We start from the raw sequence: 16,345 nt of genomic DNA on the forward strand, positions 1-16,345 counted from the left end.
TATGTTACTAAATGCAGTCACATCACAGACTCTTTTCTGAAGCCAACCTTTAAAAACAATAATAAATATTTTATACCACATGATGAAAATATCATGGACTCCCATCTCAAAGAAAACAGTCACACACACAGAAACTCCTTGCTCACTAGTCTGTGGAAAGAAACTGTAATGCAGAACTTAGACAAACACGTATAGAAGCTGGTCTGCATAAGCACAACGCAATGGCTGCTATTAGATAAACAAAAAATGTTGCACATTAGGACTCAAACTGTGCTCAGAATTCAGGCCACCAGTGATCTGAGGCCACCAACACTTTAGAGGTGTTACATTTTCTGTTTTTCATTGCAAGTATCATTTAAAAGGATAATTCTGCATTTCAGATAAAACAAGGTGTAATGTTTGCACCAGCACAGTCTGGCCGTGAAAGGAAGGAAAAAGAACGACAATTAAAATTCTGCTTTTTCTCCATAATCCTGACATACAATACTGCTTAAACATTTCTCCTTAAACCTTCACAATCAAGATTAGTGGCTCATTGAAAGTAACAAGGAATGGTTCAAAACACACTAAACAATGGAGAGTGACTGGTACTGAGACCATGTCATACTGCTATTCTACAATGATGGGCTGATTTTTAGACAGCCCAAAAATCCATGCTCCCAGTCCAACAGCAGCTGGAAGTTGCAACAGTGACCTTTAAATTTCAGGACAATAAAGTCCAGCTACAGCTTGCATTAGAACAGCAAGAGAGCACATATGGAAGGGATGATCTGTGCCTAAAGGCTACACAGATTCAAAACTCCCACTTTTTTTTTTTTTTTTTTTTTAAACTTTCAGACGGATAGTTTTGAGGAAGTTACTTAAGCTCAGTTTTTGTCAGAGCCTGTGCACCTTGCTGCCTTCACTAAACTACTGATGCATGTACACATGGTATTAAAGCGTGGGCACGGCCAGATGCCCCCCTTCCCACTAGCACTACAGAATTGAAGTCTGCAAAAGAAATTGCTTCCTAGAAGCCATTAATTTAAGGCATTCAGCTTAGAAGAAACTGCCTACACTGAAGCATCCAAAAAAGGTACATTTAAAAACTAGTAATCTTTTCAAAAGTCTCAGTCCAGAGCCTATAGATATTTCCTTGTGCACTTCTGAACTTCTAGGCTTTACTCCTTGCCTACAGTTCTTAGAAAATGGTAACTTAAGAAAATATCTTACTAAAGAGGTGTGAAAAAAAATGTAAGGGATTGTGAAAGAGCAACATTCAACCTAAAATGTCCCCATGTGCTCTACTTTTACTCAGTTAAAAAAAAGGCAAAAAATTAGACCAAGAAGAGTACCACAGTTAAGAGTTTTTAACCTGATGGTAAAATCCAACCACAATTCATAGCCCTATTATTAGCTGGTGTCTATTGAAGAGGAATATATTCAACAGACGTACTCCAATCATGTAGTAAAGATACAGCAGCACCACTGTGAGCAGCTTTGACAGAATTACACCTCTCTTTTTGCAGATGGTGATGCTTTTAACCAATTCACTCTCCTATGGTCCCACCATGAGGCAGCAGCAGAGCCAGGTTCCTTGACTGCCAGACCTGGATCTCAACAACTTCCCTGAGCAAATGTCATGCAAGCCCCCTGAGAAACACATACCGATATCTTAACTTCTTACCACTACCTCAGCGTGGAAAGCAGAAGCAGCTGTGCTCCACCACTGGCACCAGACTCTTGTTTCTCCCACCCCTTCCTTTCCCCCTCCTGCCTTAACTGCTGCTCACCCTGCCCTTTGCACAGAGCATCCTCTCATACTTGCTCATGTTCTTCCTCAAATCCACCTTCACAGGCTACTTTTAACAAGATCATTAAAGATTTGGCAATAGAATTACATACCTATCTATTATATATCTGTGTATATACAAGGGTAACACTCAAGCCATGCTTGTCCTCAGATGAGGGACCCCTTTGACCTTATTACTATAATCTTTGTTCCATTCCTTCTGCTATTACTCTGTTTCATTAATCTTCTTGGTTTACTTGAGCCTGTTCTGATACAAAATCCACTCTGCAAGCCCCCATGTGAGCAACTTCACCACAGCCGTAAGCTCTGTGCTAGAAGGCAGCTGCACGGGTCATGGCAGAACCCCACTGGTTTCAGCAATGCTCTGTTGCAAACACAATTACTCAATTATAAAGGAAATGGTGAATGCTATTATAGGACCCATGTTTGATCTACTTTTCTGAAGCATCTCACGCACCTCTTGATGCTGCAATAACCACCAAGTTTAATCACAGTTTGTAAAGTGCTTGCTGGTTATCGGATAGAAGTACAATTCAGAAGGGGCTCACACTAGAGTAGTTAAGTGCAAAAATGATTTAAAAATATGATTTTAAGGTTGACAATGTTTCTTTAATCCCGTAAAAGCAGTTTAGTTTGCTGTCTGGCTTGAATATAATTGATCAGGAACTGTTTCTCCAAGTTTCGCATCAGATAAGCAGTTAGGTAATTACGGAAACAGAATGGAACTTTAATTATGAGCAAAACCATAGATTGTTCTATTGTGATCTTCCACAGCATTGCTGTTTCGAAGTGAACATATTGTGCAAGCTGGGAAGAAACCACTGATTAAAATAATCAAAAGCCCTACTAGAAACTTACACATGTTTTTGCTTTGTAAAAAACAAAACATTGTATCTGACTGGTTGAGAGATTTGAATTACCTCTTCCAAAGCCCACTTTAATTTTTTTGTCGCAGATTAATTTAATTAAATTGAATGTTACAGGGTGGGTTTTTTCATTATACATAAACTCTGTAAAAGCTTGGTGTACTCTGGGAAATCTGGAAGATTAGAAAATTTTACCAGTAGCTTTTTATCTTGATTTCCTCCCAGTCATTTTCAGCTGAAGCAACCTGTTTGCTTAACACACCGTTTCCAAGCATGCCAGCAATCAAATATTTTAAAAGTGAAACATCAGTAGTTGCACTTACAGGTGCCTGATAAGCAGAGCAACTTTTCAGTTCCTGTTCTGAAAAGCTGGAATATCATTGAACACATGGTCAGAGAGGTCAGAGTCATAGGGAGGAGTCCATAATTGGAGTTATCTACCATGTCAGGCTACTAATTGAATAGTCACCACCTTTTCCCCATACACCCGTGTTTTGTCAGCAGAATGGGTGCTCTGCAGTTGGTGCCATCCCAGGACAGCCACACATGTACTAATATTTCAGGGTCCAGCAGAGGCAGCACCACTTCTGCAGATGCTCAAGCACAAATGAGACTGGGGGGTTCACGTACAACTGCACGTGTGCATGCTGGCTCCTTCCCTTTCTTTCTCTGGCTAATCAAGAAGCAACTCTGTACCCCGGGCGCTGGGAAGAAGGAATGCTCACAGACTGCACGCTGCGCTCCGTCGAGGGCCTGCTGGTTACAAACAGCGATGAAAACACAGCCTCTTCAGAAGTCTCTCAACTGTGGCTAAGAGTCCAGCACACACCCGTGGGGCTCTCTGAGCCTCTGTATCAGCAGCTGCTCTTTCATTTTCCCTCTTCCCAAGCTCATTTTCTTTCTCTTGTTCACAGAGATTACTCATAATCAAAACAGGGAGGAAAAAGCCCCACAGAACGCTAGGGGGACAAAATTATACAAAGGATAAAGGAGTCGAGCAGCATTGAGACCATACCCATTTGTAAAAGAGATTATAGTTGCAAAAGTGCTTCTTATCAATAGGGAAAATAAAGGCACAAAAGGTCCCTAGATGAGTAAACGTAATGAAACCTGCCAAGATGAGTGATAAAAATCATAGAAAGAAAAATTATACAGGCCTCCAGGAAACTGCCAGAATTCATCATAAAACACTTTTTCCTGCTACCTGAATTCTGCATTTTTTTTTTAATTCAAACAAAAAGCTTGCCTAAGTATGTTGCAACACTGGTATTTCACCTTCTATCTGCCATTATGGTATCTCCTCTCTGTTCTATCAATGGACTGAATATACCAAACAGCATCCAGGACTTTTTAAGAATTCGTACCATAAAGGAAAAATTAAGTGCAGTGTCACGCTCCATGTTAGGTCATCTCCAGCAGCCACAGCAGCTGAAAGGAACCCATCCTGCACCATTGCTGGTAACATCTGCACAGCCACAAAGAGGCAATTGCTGCATCAAGATCCGAGCTCATGCCAAATGAAGATGCTGCTTTTTCATGTCAAGGTGACAACTCTTCTGAGGTGTTATAGGTATCAACAAATGAAGTGCTGCTCAAAGGGACCAACAGAACATGAAGAACTCAGGGCAAAAGAAGGATTCTGTAGACAAGTTTAGACTTAACTTCTAGTATGTTCTCACTCTAATATGTGCAAAAGCAAGTAAGTCTGAAAAGGCTCTGCTCGTATTAAATGACTGTGTTTCTCCTCTCAGAGCAAACGTTTCATCTTTTATATACATACAAAGAAACCCCCACCTGTTTTCTTTTTCAGAGGATGGAACAGGCAGCTTAGATGGTAATTTTAATTGAATGTGTTCAGGCTGTCGCACAAGAATAGTGTGTGTAGACCTGTGGCTGAGAAGAAAAGGCTTTCACCTACCACCTATACCTTTACTTCATTACAAATATCCCTGCTGGTTCACACAACTCAGCTCCAAGTTTGACACTTGCAACATGTCTAGAGGCAGGAATTGAAGCAGAAACATATAAATTCTAGCAGAATTCAGTATGTTAATCGCTATTTCTCATTCACATTCCATACAGGGCCGACATAGCTGCAGAAATGCTTGAACGGCATACCGTTATTTTTTGTGTGTGTGCATATGTGCATTTCTAAATACACATGTATAATTTTACCCATATAAATGCACACACAATGGCTAGAAATGAAATTGCTGATTGTCAAACATGCTAGACATGCTTCTCCCTGTACAAAAAAAAGGGAGAAGCACAGTTATGTTTGTGCTAAAATGACTAGTGTTTGCAACCTCTATGCCAAAACAGAGAATTCACAGTCTTCATACAATAACTTGAGTCTCGTACAACAGCACACTTAGAGAACTCAAATGACATGGTAAGATGACTACCCTAGTAGTATAAGCCAGAAAAATGGTGCAATAACTGGCATGAGTCCATTCATATGGGAACGTGTAAGTATATGTGGTCTAACAAAGCTACTAAGTCAAGTCCTCTGTATTTTAATGCAAAGGATTCTTAACATGTTTTAATATGTTAAAATACAAAATGGAAAGGGTGAGCTGAAATCTGTCACATCAAATATAGCCACTGAATACAGTGTCCCTAGAAAGGAAGCTAGAAGCCATTGCAAAAGCAAAGCCCTGATAAAGGCTCTCAGCAGCTCTGGAAGCTCATTGCTTCCCACAAATGCACAGGATGAAGATCCACACTACCCTCACACGTGCAGACAGCGCTGTCAGTGACCATGCTTCATGCCAGAGCACAATCTGACTGAAAGCATTTCACAGAATTAAAAATCTGCAGTGCAAGGTTTAAATTACATAAATTATCTACCAAAGCATGTAGAGACTGCATATTAAACCAATCTTAATCATGATCCTAATCCTCAAGAAAGCAAGATGGAGTATCACAAGACCCTTATTAAAACTGCAAATGATTTCAGTGGGAGTTTGTCCTGAATGAAAACACGATCCTACAACTGTGGAAATGAAGAAAGAGAGGAAAAATACCTATGAAGGAAAAGGTGGTGGAACTAGGAGTCACAGCTTCAACATAAAATTCATTATGATATCAAAACACAGAAGCTATTTAAACATGAAAAATGTTAAAATGTCATTTGATAGTCACTTATTTTCCTCACACCATAATTCACCCATTTAAGAAAAAAAGGTTTGCTTTCTGTGCTCTTGCAGTACAATACTGCTTCATTCAGTTTGCAAAACATTTCAATTTTCAAATTATGTTTTTCTTTTGATTCCCAGAAATTATTTTCTTTTCACATCAGCCATAGTAAGTAAACCAACCGTGATCCCCCCTGCAATAAACAAGCAAAAATATAAATATAAAAATCAGGTAGTCTGAATTTCAGAAAGCAAGCAGCAAGAGAACAGAAAAAAATGAAAGCACTAGGCAATGAAAGCTGCTTGAGATTTCTGAAAACCTCTTAAGTTTTTACTAGTTCAATATTTATGGCCTGTTAAATAATTACACATACAAGAGCTTCACATGCTCAACTTTCATTTTCCTGCTATTCTCTCCTATTGAAATAACTGCAAGATTAATTACAGCCATAAAAAGGCAGCATCAAACCCTTTTATGACCATTCCTGTTTATGAACTGCATGAACGCATTAGACCAACAGGAAAAATATTTAAATACCAGCATTTAAATCTTTGTAGCAGTCAACTAGCAAAAGCTCAAAGTAGATCTGAGACACTGCAAGTGTCAAAGCTTGCAATGCTACATGAAAAAGTGACTTTCTTGCAAGGTAACATTGCTTAAGAAAAGAACAATAAAAACATCAGAAAAGACCTGGTAAGTATTTTCTATTGTTCTTTCTATTGGACTCAGCCCTCTGAAAAGGTCACTTCTGAGATACAAGCTCTAAACACCTTCCCTTAAAGGAAGAAACACATTTTGTTTTGAACAGGTACTACTTAAAACTTTTTAATACTGGTAGAATTGGAGGACAATCATTACATACCCTAAATTCATTTACATCTCTAGGTAAGTAAAATGCTGAGACCACCACAGCCATGTAATCATCAAAAAGGAGATGTAATTCACTGCCCATGAGCCACAGGTAAAGTTATCCCACTGCTAGGGATAGACAGCTAGGCTTTGAATTTGCTGAATTTCCTTTGATGTAAAAAGGATAATTTCACGCTTCAAGAAAAGGAACAGGACGCACGAAAAACTGCATTTGGTTCCTTACCTTGTCAAAGACTTCTTATGTTAGTCCCTACGGTTTTGCATCCTTTGGGATATTGAGGTCAAGTTGGGGTTTCTCAATAAGGACACACCTGGAGGCATTCAAAGCGGTTACAGTGGTTAAGGAACCAGAGGCACTTGGGAAGCAAGTATACACTGGCTGGGACAGGATGATTAAATCAGGAGTAAAGGTACATTTGTGAGAAGTTGAAGAGTTATATACGCTTAGAATAAAAAGGCCTTTTAAAAATATGCACTGGACTATAAGCCACGATCCATAGGGAACTAGTCTGCTAACAGGCCTCAACAAGTTTTGTCCATCTCCAGTGTACTGTTAAGCACTTCCATGGAAAGGAGTTTTCAAGAGTCTGGAACCTTCTGCTAACTAGACCTGGAAGCTAAGTAGCATATTAAAGACATAAAAATGAGTTAATTTTTAAGTTATATTTTGGGCGTGGTAAAGCTTTGACAGAGGTGAGCGAACAATGCAAAAACCGTAAAACCTGGTTGTAGAATTGTGCCATTTCCAATTATCTGAAATGAGAGACTACATACAAGGAGAGGCTGAGGTAACAGCATTTGTTCAGCCATCAGAAGAGAAGGCCAAAGGAAGATTTTATTGCTGCCTTCAACTACAAAATGGGAGGGATTACAGAAGATGGAGCCAGACTGTTCTTGGAAGTGCACAGTGACAGGATGGGAGGTGACAGACACATGCTGCAACAAAGGAAAAGTCTGGCCAGATACAGGGATTTGTTTCATTAATGAGGGTGGTCAAACATAAGGACAGGGTCCACTTTGAGCAGGGGATTGGACTAGATGACCCCCAGAGGTCCCTTCTATCTTAAATTATTCCATGATTTCATGGAAAGATGATCATGGGGTGTTTTCATTTTATTCTGTCTCAATAAATTTGATCACATTGACAAATCAAAGCTTTCAACATCAGCCCCACAAACCAGTCTGGGCATCTGGAAAATGAGACTGCCTCTTTTGTGCCTTGTCACTGGGAGGATCCTGTAGCTCTAGAAGTGTTTCCACATCCCATACCTTGTCCTGTATTTGTTTTACAGATGTGGTCCTCAGCTGCTGTAATTGAGCAGTGCTCCCAACGGCCCAGCAGAGACAGTGAAGGGGAGACAATTGCAGGGGGACAGTGACAAGACTATTGAAGCTGCTGTATTTTATGCTGGCAATAGCCAGCTAGTGCAGTGGGATTGTTGTTAAAATGCACATCTGACATTATCATCACCTTACTCCATTCCCTGAATGATCTGTAACAAATTAATCCAACAGAATGGTCTTTAATTTACATGTTCCACTGCATTTACAATCCCCCACCATCTTATCACATATATACAAACAGATCTACTCTTAATATTGGGGGGGAAAAAAACAAGAAAAAACAAAATCCTTTCTGTTACTGCCCCAGGTCCTAAAAGCTGATATCTGGCTATGCCTGCCTGATTTGGCCTACTTTTTTCTTTTGCTGCTTGAAGTTCAATGGCCCCATGTATGCGATGCCCTGAATGAGACAGTCCACCCTTCTCCAGCATAAATTCTCCAAGGGCAAGGAACAGTTTATTAAGTCACTTTCCACAAAAGCACAGTAATGTCACCAAACTCACTCAGTCATGCAGGAGATCTATATTAAAGAAGAGTAATAGAGACATAATATCCTTTGGGGTGAACAGAGAGCTAGGAGAGGACTGTGCATTAGGGAGCAAGCAATACCGTCAACACTACCAACAATTACAGAATTTTGCATTTGGGCAACTTAATAGAAAATGAGGACAGAAGTGATCACCACTGTGAGAGATCAGCATACACAGCAGCAGCACACAAAGTGCCTAGGACCATGGAAAATACCCATTAAAAATATAACTGTCAAGTTTGGATACATCTCCCTGAACAGCTCGTGACATGTACTTCAAAATAAAAAGGACTGCATGAACTGGTACCGTATTTCAAACCAACATTCAGGGTTTGATTTTATATTCAATTTCCATTTAAAAAAAATCTATTTCCAGGGCTGCTTCTTATTAAACCTGCCCTCTTAAATCATTGCCCTATTAAATGCAATATGAATTCAGGTTTCCTCTTCTCTTTTTCTTCCTCATAACACCCTACTATACCTTTCTGTATAATAATTTCTGCTCTTAACTAGGAGAATGTCACATATCTGATAAAGGAATGTGGTGAGTTCATGCTGCCTGCATTCCTCGATCTCATTATATATACAATGTCCTAAGGCAAGAGTTTGCCAGCTTAGATTTTCACTTGCTCTATCCCTTTAATTTGTGTTTCCATCAGTGCTGTTACTGTTTGTTAGCATTTGTTTTTATTTTTCTCTAGAGATTTTTTGTTTAAGTCACTGGTTAAATAATCAAAATACTTCAGAGGGAAATTTAAAATTTCCTTCTTGTAAAGAAGCAGAGTGATTCAGTACCTGAGCTGGAACAGCATTAGGTGGATAACACTCATTTTGCTGGAGGTCCCAGTTAGCTCAGTAAGAAAAATTACTTCCCTTCCCCCTCTCTCAGCTTCAAGAAACTGGATAGGAAAATAGTGAGGAATCTTTTTATATGCATAAGCAAAGCCTGTATATATCAGCAGTGGCTGTACCACAGCTCCAGGGTGATCATCAAGCCACACTGGGTTGCTTTTAGTGAAAGCAATGAAAAATACGCCCAGGGCTCTGGCCATGGTCGGGTCTCCAATGGGAGAGTATGTGTAGGCTACCAAAGATCTCCTGCAGTTAGTAGAGGCATGCTGCTGTATAACCTTGCTGCAAACAATTATAAGATCCTCAGCACTCGAGCCTACTCTGAGGTCAAAAGTATTTTCTGTATCTCAAAACAGCTGCTGGTGAGGCACGTGGGAGTTGCAGGCGTTGGGCTGACAGAGACACTAGCTCTACTCCCACTACTTCCAGATACTCTGCTATCCTTTTTTAATGATTTGTGGAGAGCTCCTTGCATACTAACAAGCTGGCATGATGAAGATGAAATCCATTATCATTTCAGAGCACCTTCCAGCAATGGTAGTTTTGCACCCGCTCTAGGCTCTCCCTCACGGCAGGCAGGGAGAAGCAGCAATGGCTGATGTCAAAAGGGAGGACTAGTCTGCTTCTCCCCTGGCTATTTTCTTGGCATGTATCCTGCAAGGCCAAAGTGGCTCATTTGCTTTATGTACAAGCAGCCAACCTTTCCTGAACAGAGGCCTAGTTCAGGCAATTGCTGAATCTAAAAAGGCTTTGTCAAGGAAGACAAGGCTGGAGGTTGGCATGCCCAGGTACTAACTCTTGCCCTTCCCCACCAGGACCACTGCTGCAGCACAGCTAAATGGTATTTCTTTGTTCCCTCTCACCCACCATCCCATTTCTTTTCATTTATTAAGTATGTTTCTCAAAATAACTTTCTTCTCTTCAATATTAAATTCCTCCTCCCTCTCCTCCCTCCCCCAGCCTCAGTCAACACAACTTTTTAAACTGTGAATTCGGTCCCTTCTGCCCCTTGTGGATAGCGCTGATTTCTGAGTTCAACATGGTTTTGCTTCTCTTGATTTAGGGGTTCATTCTGCTTCTGCACAGAAACAAAAAATATAATAAAACACACCTCCCCCCAAAACTGACAATATTTCTGATGATGACTTCAGAGAGAACAGATCCAGCCCACAAGATGCCCCTGAATAGATCAGCTCACAGAAAAGGGGGACACATTTCTTTGAAACCTTAACAGAAATTAAATGAGACAAAATAAATTCAGCAGCCAGATAATAGCACTGAAAAACTGACAGATGGCAGAACACTGAGGTTTAGTGGCAACACTCACATGTTACATGAATAATTCACTTGGACAAACCTATGGATGTGAAAGCATGTCTAGGTTAAGGATCTGGCTCAAAGGAAAATGAAGAAATACAAGCAGTTTCTTATTCATAATGACCCATTTCAAACAAAAAGCCTGGATAACCATCTTCTCCAAAATCAGCCCATGCTAGAAATTAATCAACCTTCAACTAGCACCAAAACCCACAAGAGGGAGAAGTCCTATAGATCTCATCAGCTGAGAATTCAATGGGACTTAAAAGATACCCTCAGAGCTACCACTTCCAGCCACATTTCAGCGGCTTGAAGAAAATGCAGTTTAAAAAAATAATTGCACGAATAGCAAGAAAAGGCCCCAGATATCACAGCTCCAACAGAAATCAGGCCAGCTGCGACACCATCTTACCTATCTGACAAGAGACAGGTCATGCTGTCCTGAACACCTGGGGATGGGTAACATCCCTAGAGAGGATAGTGTTAGCTACAAAGCTGAGCAACTTCAGTGATCTGGGAAACAGAAAAAGCAAAGTACTGTTTTGGTTTTGCAGCAGGGTTATCTTAAAAAAAACAACAAAAAAACAAAACCAAAAACCAGCCACAAACTGTAACCTTTAACTGAGCATTAGAGATGGGGACACAACATCCCTAACTACCAATAAGAGAGCACAAGATGTATTTAAAAACACACCATAAAAGCATTCAGAAAATAAAAAGCCATTTAGCAGGTGGCTAGATGCTGAGAGGAACTGTCTTGTTTTCATCACATTCTAAGCTGGAAATACTCCTAAAATGCAACAATCAGCGTTATCAATGCTCTTAACCTCCCAGGCTTGAATGGACTATGGACAATGTCCCAATGTTGCATTAATTGAGGAATAACCCTAGATGCTGGCAGAGGTGCCGGCAATTATGTGGCCTGTCTGAAAGCAATTGATTTTATAAAGCAGTTTGATCTTGCCAGAGGTGAGAAATCTCCATTTCCCAACCTGCCCCTTCCCGAGGGAAAATCCGCAGTGCAGGCTCCTCCAAAGCACTGTGCTGAATTTCTAAACAGGAAAATGAGACAGTCATAGGGGCCTGCAGTCATTCCTCAGCCACAGGGAGAAAGTTCAGCCTTGTTTTCATCAGCGAGAAAGAAAATGGGACCGGAGGGAAGGACCATACAGGAACGTCCAACTATACATTTTGCCTCTCACTACATTTTCTGTCTGTCATTACAGCCTCTTCTTTGCCCTTAAATAACATTTACATTTACAAAGAGCTAGGCCTTTTCCATTAAGGGTACAATTAAAAGCAAAGCCTAACACTCCAGTTTCTTGTTTAATAGCCACCAGGCTTATAACTTACTGCTGTCTTGACCAGTGGTGGTAGGAAGACATGCAAACATACGTGAATTAACCCCACAACTGGCACTATGCTTATGTGTTACCAGGTTGATTCTGCTTCCTCACAGAGCAGATCAGATCAGCATTTGAGATGACACATACTTTGACAAAGACACAAAATGTCTGGAAATAATGTCCTTACCATGCAAATTAAAGCCTATAGCTATCAACAGTCATAAGATTAAAACTACTTGATCTTCATCTGATTAAGTGTGAACTTCAGATCTGAATAATCCTATAAAACAAGTAAAGTACCAAAATTCTAGTTGCAGACATTTTTAAGATTCAAAGGCAAGCTTTTAACTGGTAAAGACAGAAACATTGGCTTCTCTTGGGAGCTAGCCACAAGTCAGGCTTCTGAGTATCCTGTGAACATCAAGACACAAGTTCATGCATCCATCACACAAAAATTGACCTATTTTGGCTAAAACTCTTAACAAAACCTAAATATGCTGAGGTAAAGCGTGGTAAATCTGCTTGAGACAGCTATAAATAAAATATGGCATAGTTATATGCCATAGCCTTTGAGCTGGTTTCAAAGCCCTTGTATTTAAAAAACAAATTAAGAACTGGTCCATACAGATACTGCTACTTTCACTAAGAATTCCCGATTCATCTGTTAGAATGGGAACAAACTTTTTCCTGTGTCAAGGTTACACTGGCCCACTCTCATTAGCAGCAGGGAAACATTTCAAGGGCCATCTATTCTTCCGAACAGAACCACCACAGAAATGCAGACTTCAGTCTCTTGGAATGTTTCAAGCAGGGGTGAAAAAAAAAAGGGGCGGGGGGGAGAAGTCACACAAAACTGAACAAATTACTTTCCTCTCAGGACAGCAGTCCCACACTGTAACAATCAGAGGCTCAGGTCAAGTCTCCTTTATGATATTTAAGTTTTAAGGCTGATTTCCCCAGAGGATGAACACGAGGGGTAGGGGCAGGGGCTTGGGGGAGCACAGCGTGGAGTGGTGGAAATGGAAAGTGAAATGGCTAGAAAAGGAATAGAATAGCCAGAAAAGGAATGGAAGATGATTAAGAGAAATTGTCAGGGATCTTAGCACAGCATGGTCCAGGCTATGGCCTCTGACAAAAGATTTACAAACAGAGACTGCAGAGAATGGAGCTGCTTAGTTATTCAGCCCCCCTCCAGGCAATCAGGTAGTGGAAGCAGCATTAATAAGATAGTTTCTGACTAAGGATGATGCAGGGTGAAAGACCAACACATACAATATATAAATATGTTAATGCAGTTACTAAAGTAATTTTTTCTGTAGCCTCTATATGGCTGCAAAAATGATTCCATTCATTTTATGCAAGAGAAGCGCACTCATCTTTCTTAATTAGGGAGAAAGTACGACTGGTACTAGGCCTAAAAATAAAAGTATGGTTAATTTTGAAGTCCTCTGTGTGCCCCATTCTGGTGAAATCCAATAAAATACTTCCTCCAACGCTGCTTCTGACTCATGGGAATATATTTGTGAAGTACATGACTGGAAATTCAATAGACTGGCTTGTACTAGTTTCATGGTCTGTTCAAGAACAATTCTGCATACATAAGTAAGCACACAAATAGAAGTCTACATATTAGTTAGTGTTTTCTTTAAAATATCCCTGGGATTCATAGAATCATAGAATTCTATGATTCTAAATAGAAGTCTACACATTAGTTAGTGTTTTCATTAAAATATCCCTGGGATTCCCTTCAACTCAACATCAGACAACCCTTCACAGTCCTAGAAAAAAGGATACAAATGGACCTCCTCAGACAGTCAAAAGAACAAGATAAAATGCACTATGTGAAAATCAAGCATGTCCTTTTACTGACTGAATCAATGAGTTTTTAAAAGGTGTTACATGCAGTTAATATCTATCATACTTACTCTCAGCTTTAGTTATTTTACATTGTTCATCTTTCATCTGCTACCTTTTTCTTCATTTATTCTCGAAGGCAAAAATATTAAAAATAAATAAATAATTGAGCAATACTCTAACATTGCAAAGTTCCTTTGTAATGACAGAAGTGTTGCCTGCAGTGATGATAAATCCCAATATGCTATCATGCAAAATGCTGCAAATCTGAGTTTCCAAAAGGCCTTATCCCAGGCGAGTGTGAATCTTCGTGCACTGCTGCTGATCATGAGCTTTACAACCCGATAAACTGTAACAGAGCCAGAGATGTTTTCAATTCTGTTACAGAAATACACAGTAGATAGTGCTGCCTGTATCACAGTCTGGAAAACTGGTACATTTGAAAGTTTTGAAACCATCTGATTTGAATGACCTGAATCTTTTGTGTCTTTAATTTCTGTTCTAAAAGAAGCAAAAGTTGACACATCATCCTGCAAGTGTTGGGAACAACACCTCCAATTTCTCTACGCTTTCACAAGACAACATGTCTGAGAAACACCACTTTTCTGTGCTACTCACTGCATGCTGCTTCTGATTCATCTGACCCATCAGGACATTCTTCTTCACCATCACATTTCCACCTGGCTGGGATGCAGTGGCCGTTGTCACAAGTGAAATCTGACTCGGCACAGGTTTTCTTTGCTGCAAGGAAAAAAAAAGAAAAAAAAGTACTTAGCATGAATATAAGCAGTGCACAAGACCTCCACTGCATCCAGTCCCACTGACATGATACTGATGGCCCTGTATTGAAAGGATTCACTTCAAATTCAACATTGCTTCTTCGTGACAGAGTTGAACAGGTATCAAAGACAGGCGTTTCTTCTTGCTAGAACCCTTATCCCTCCATTATTTAACATGGATTCACTCTTTTATGTCTTTTTCCAGACATTCAAAAACCAGGGATGTTCTTTTTCAAAATAGTTTTCTCAGGCTTTTACTACAAAAGGGTGCTGCCTACATAGAACTGAAAGCACGCTGCATAATTTACAGACAGGTAAGACAAACAAGTCTCACCTTTGGAGAATTATAATCTAAATAATAATGTTTTTATCTATGCAATCTATTCACGGCTTTTTAGTACATCTGTCACCATAGTAGATAATCATAAAGCACTCCTCAAAACAATAGAAATCATTTAATTAAATGTCAACCACTCTGCACTCTTTGCTTTGCTTGCATTAATCTAAGGCTTGAAAAAGATGCAAGACATGAACTCAAGCAATTAATTGGTCTATTCCTTTGTGCCAGTGGCACAGCAGAACCAGTGCCCTGTAATACTAGTCAGCGTGTTTCCACTGCAGCATAAAAAAGTAATCTGTAGATATCTGCCCCTTCAGTCTGTGTCCTCAGTGTCAGTGCGATCACCAGGCACTCACTGCTTTTGCAATGGTGACTTCAGTGGATTTTCTGCTAGGAAGGGAACAGCCATGCCGTGACAGTCACGAGCAATGGCTCAGGCTCAGTATTACCACCCTTGAAGTGCAAGACCCTATGGCTAACTGGTATCTACCTTTGTTAGTGATCATTTTACATAGGAATTGGTGGCAGGGAGAAGATTTGTTTCTTCCCTCTGCAAAGCTGCTCACAACCTAATAGGATCATGGGAAAATTCAGGTAGTAAAGGACTTCAGGAGGTCATCAAGTCCAACCTCCTGCTCAAGACAGGGTCAGCTCTGAGGTCAGACCAAGTTACTCTGGGTTTTATCCAGTCTGGTCTTAACCCCCAAGATGGAGACAGCACAACCTCCCTGAGCAATCTGTTTCACTGCTTAGCTGCCCTCATGGCGAGGTTTGAGCTTGGTAGGTATTCCCTGATATAAGTCATGTGCACACATCATTGCTACATCAATATTTCTTCCAGCAAACATTCTGAAAGCATTAAACATAACAAATAAGCCTCCAGGGTTTGATCTTTTATTTTCCTTTCTTTTTTCTTACATGAGCTGCTGTCACAGAGGGAGCCATGTTAAATATCGGTCACGTGCCCACACAAGAAGGAAGGAGCATTGCTCTGTGAGGTACTGGAGAGGTCTACGTGGCCGAAATCAAGTACTCATTTTCTAGTACGCAAAACACGCAGCTTCCCTGAACAGGCATCCAGCAGGAAAACACTGCAAAGCATCACTAAGCAGCTGTACTCTCTCTCAGGATGTACTTTATAAAGAGAACGTACATTTACTCCCCTTCTGTTGCTAAATGAGCCAGATTCTGGGGGCAGGGAGGAAGACAATTTTCTCTTCAGTCATTCAAAACCAGATATTATGAATTAAAATAGGAAAAAACTCCAACCCCACATAGATGAAGAGTTTTTACAAGAGACCAGTCATACTAAGAATCC

General features: G+C 40.2%; 1 protein-coding gene across 1 annotated transcript in view; it reads right to left on the reverse strand.

The window, feature by feature from the left end:
* The window catches only part of LRP8 (LDL receptor related protein 8), a 194,744-nt gene that overhangs the window by 62,922 nt on the left and 115,477 nt on the right, over positions 1-16,345 (reverse strand). Inside the window, exon 3 of the mRNA XM_075037141.1 lies at positions 14,527-14,649. Within this exon, the coding sequence (XP_074893242.1) occupies positions 14,527-14,649 (123 nt within the window). The remainder of the gene's footprint in view (positions 1-14,526; positions 14,650-16,345) is intronic.

This window comes from Buteo buteo, chromosome 10 (genome assembly GCF_964188355.1).
Source record: "Buteo buteo chromosome 10, bButBut1.hap1.1, whole genome shotgun sequence".
In the NCBI taxonomy this organism is placed as follows: Eukaryota; Metazoa; Chordata; class Aves; order Accipitriformes; family Accipitridae; genus Buteo; species Buteo buteo.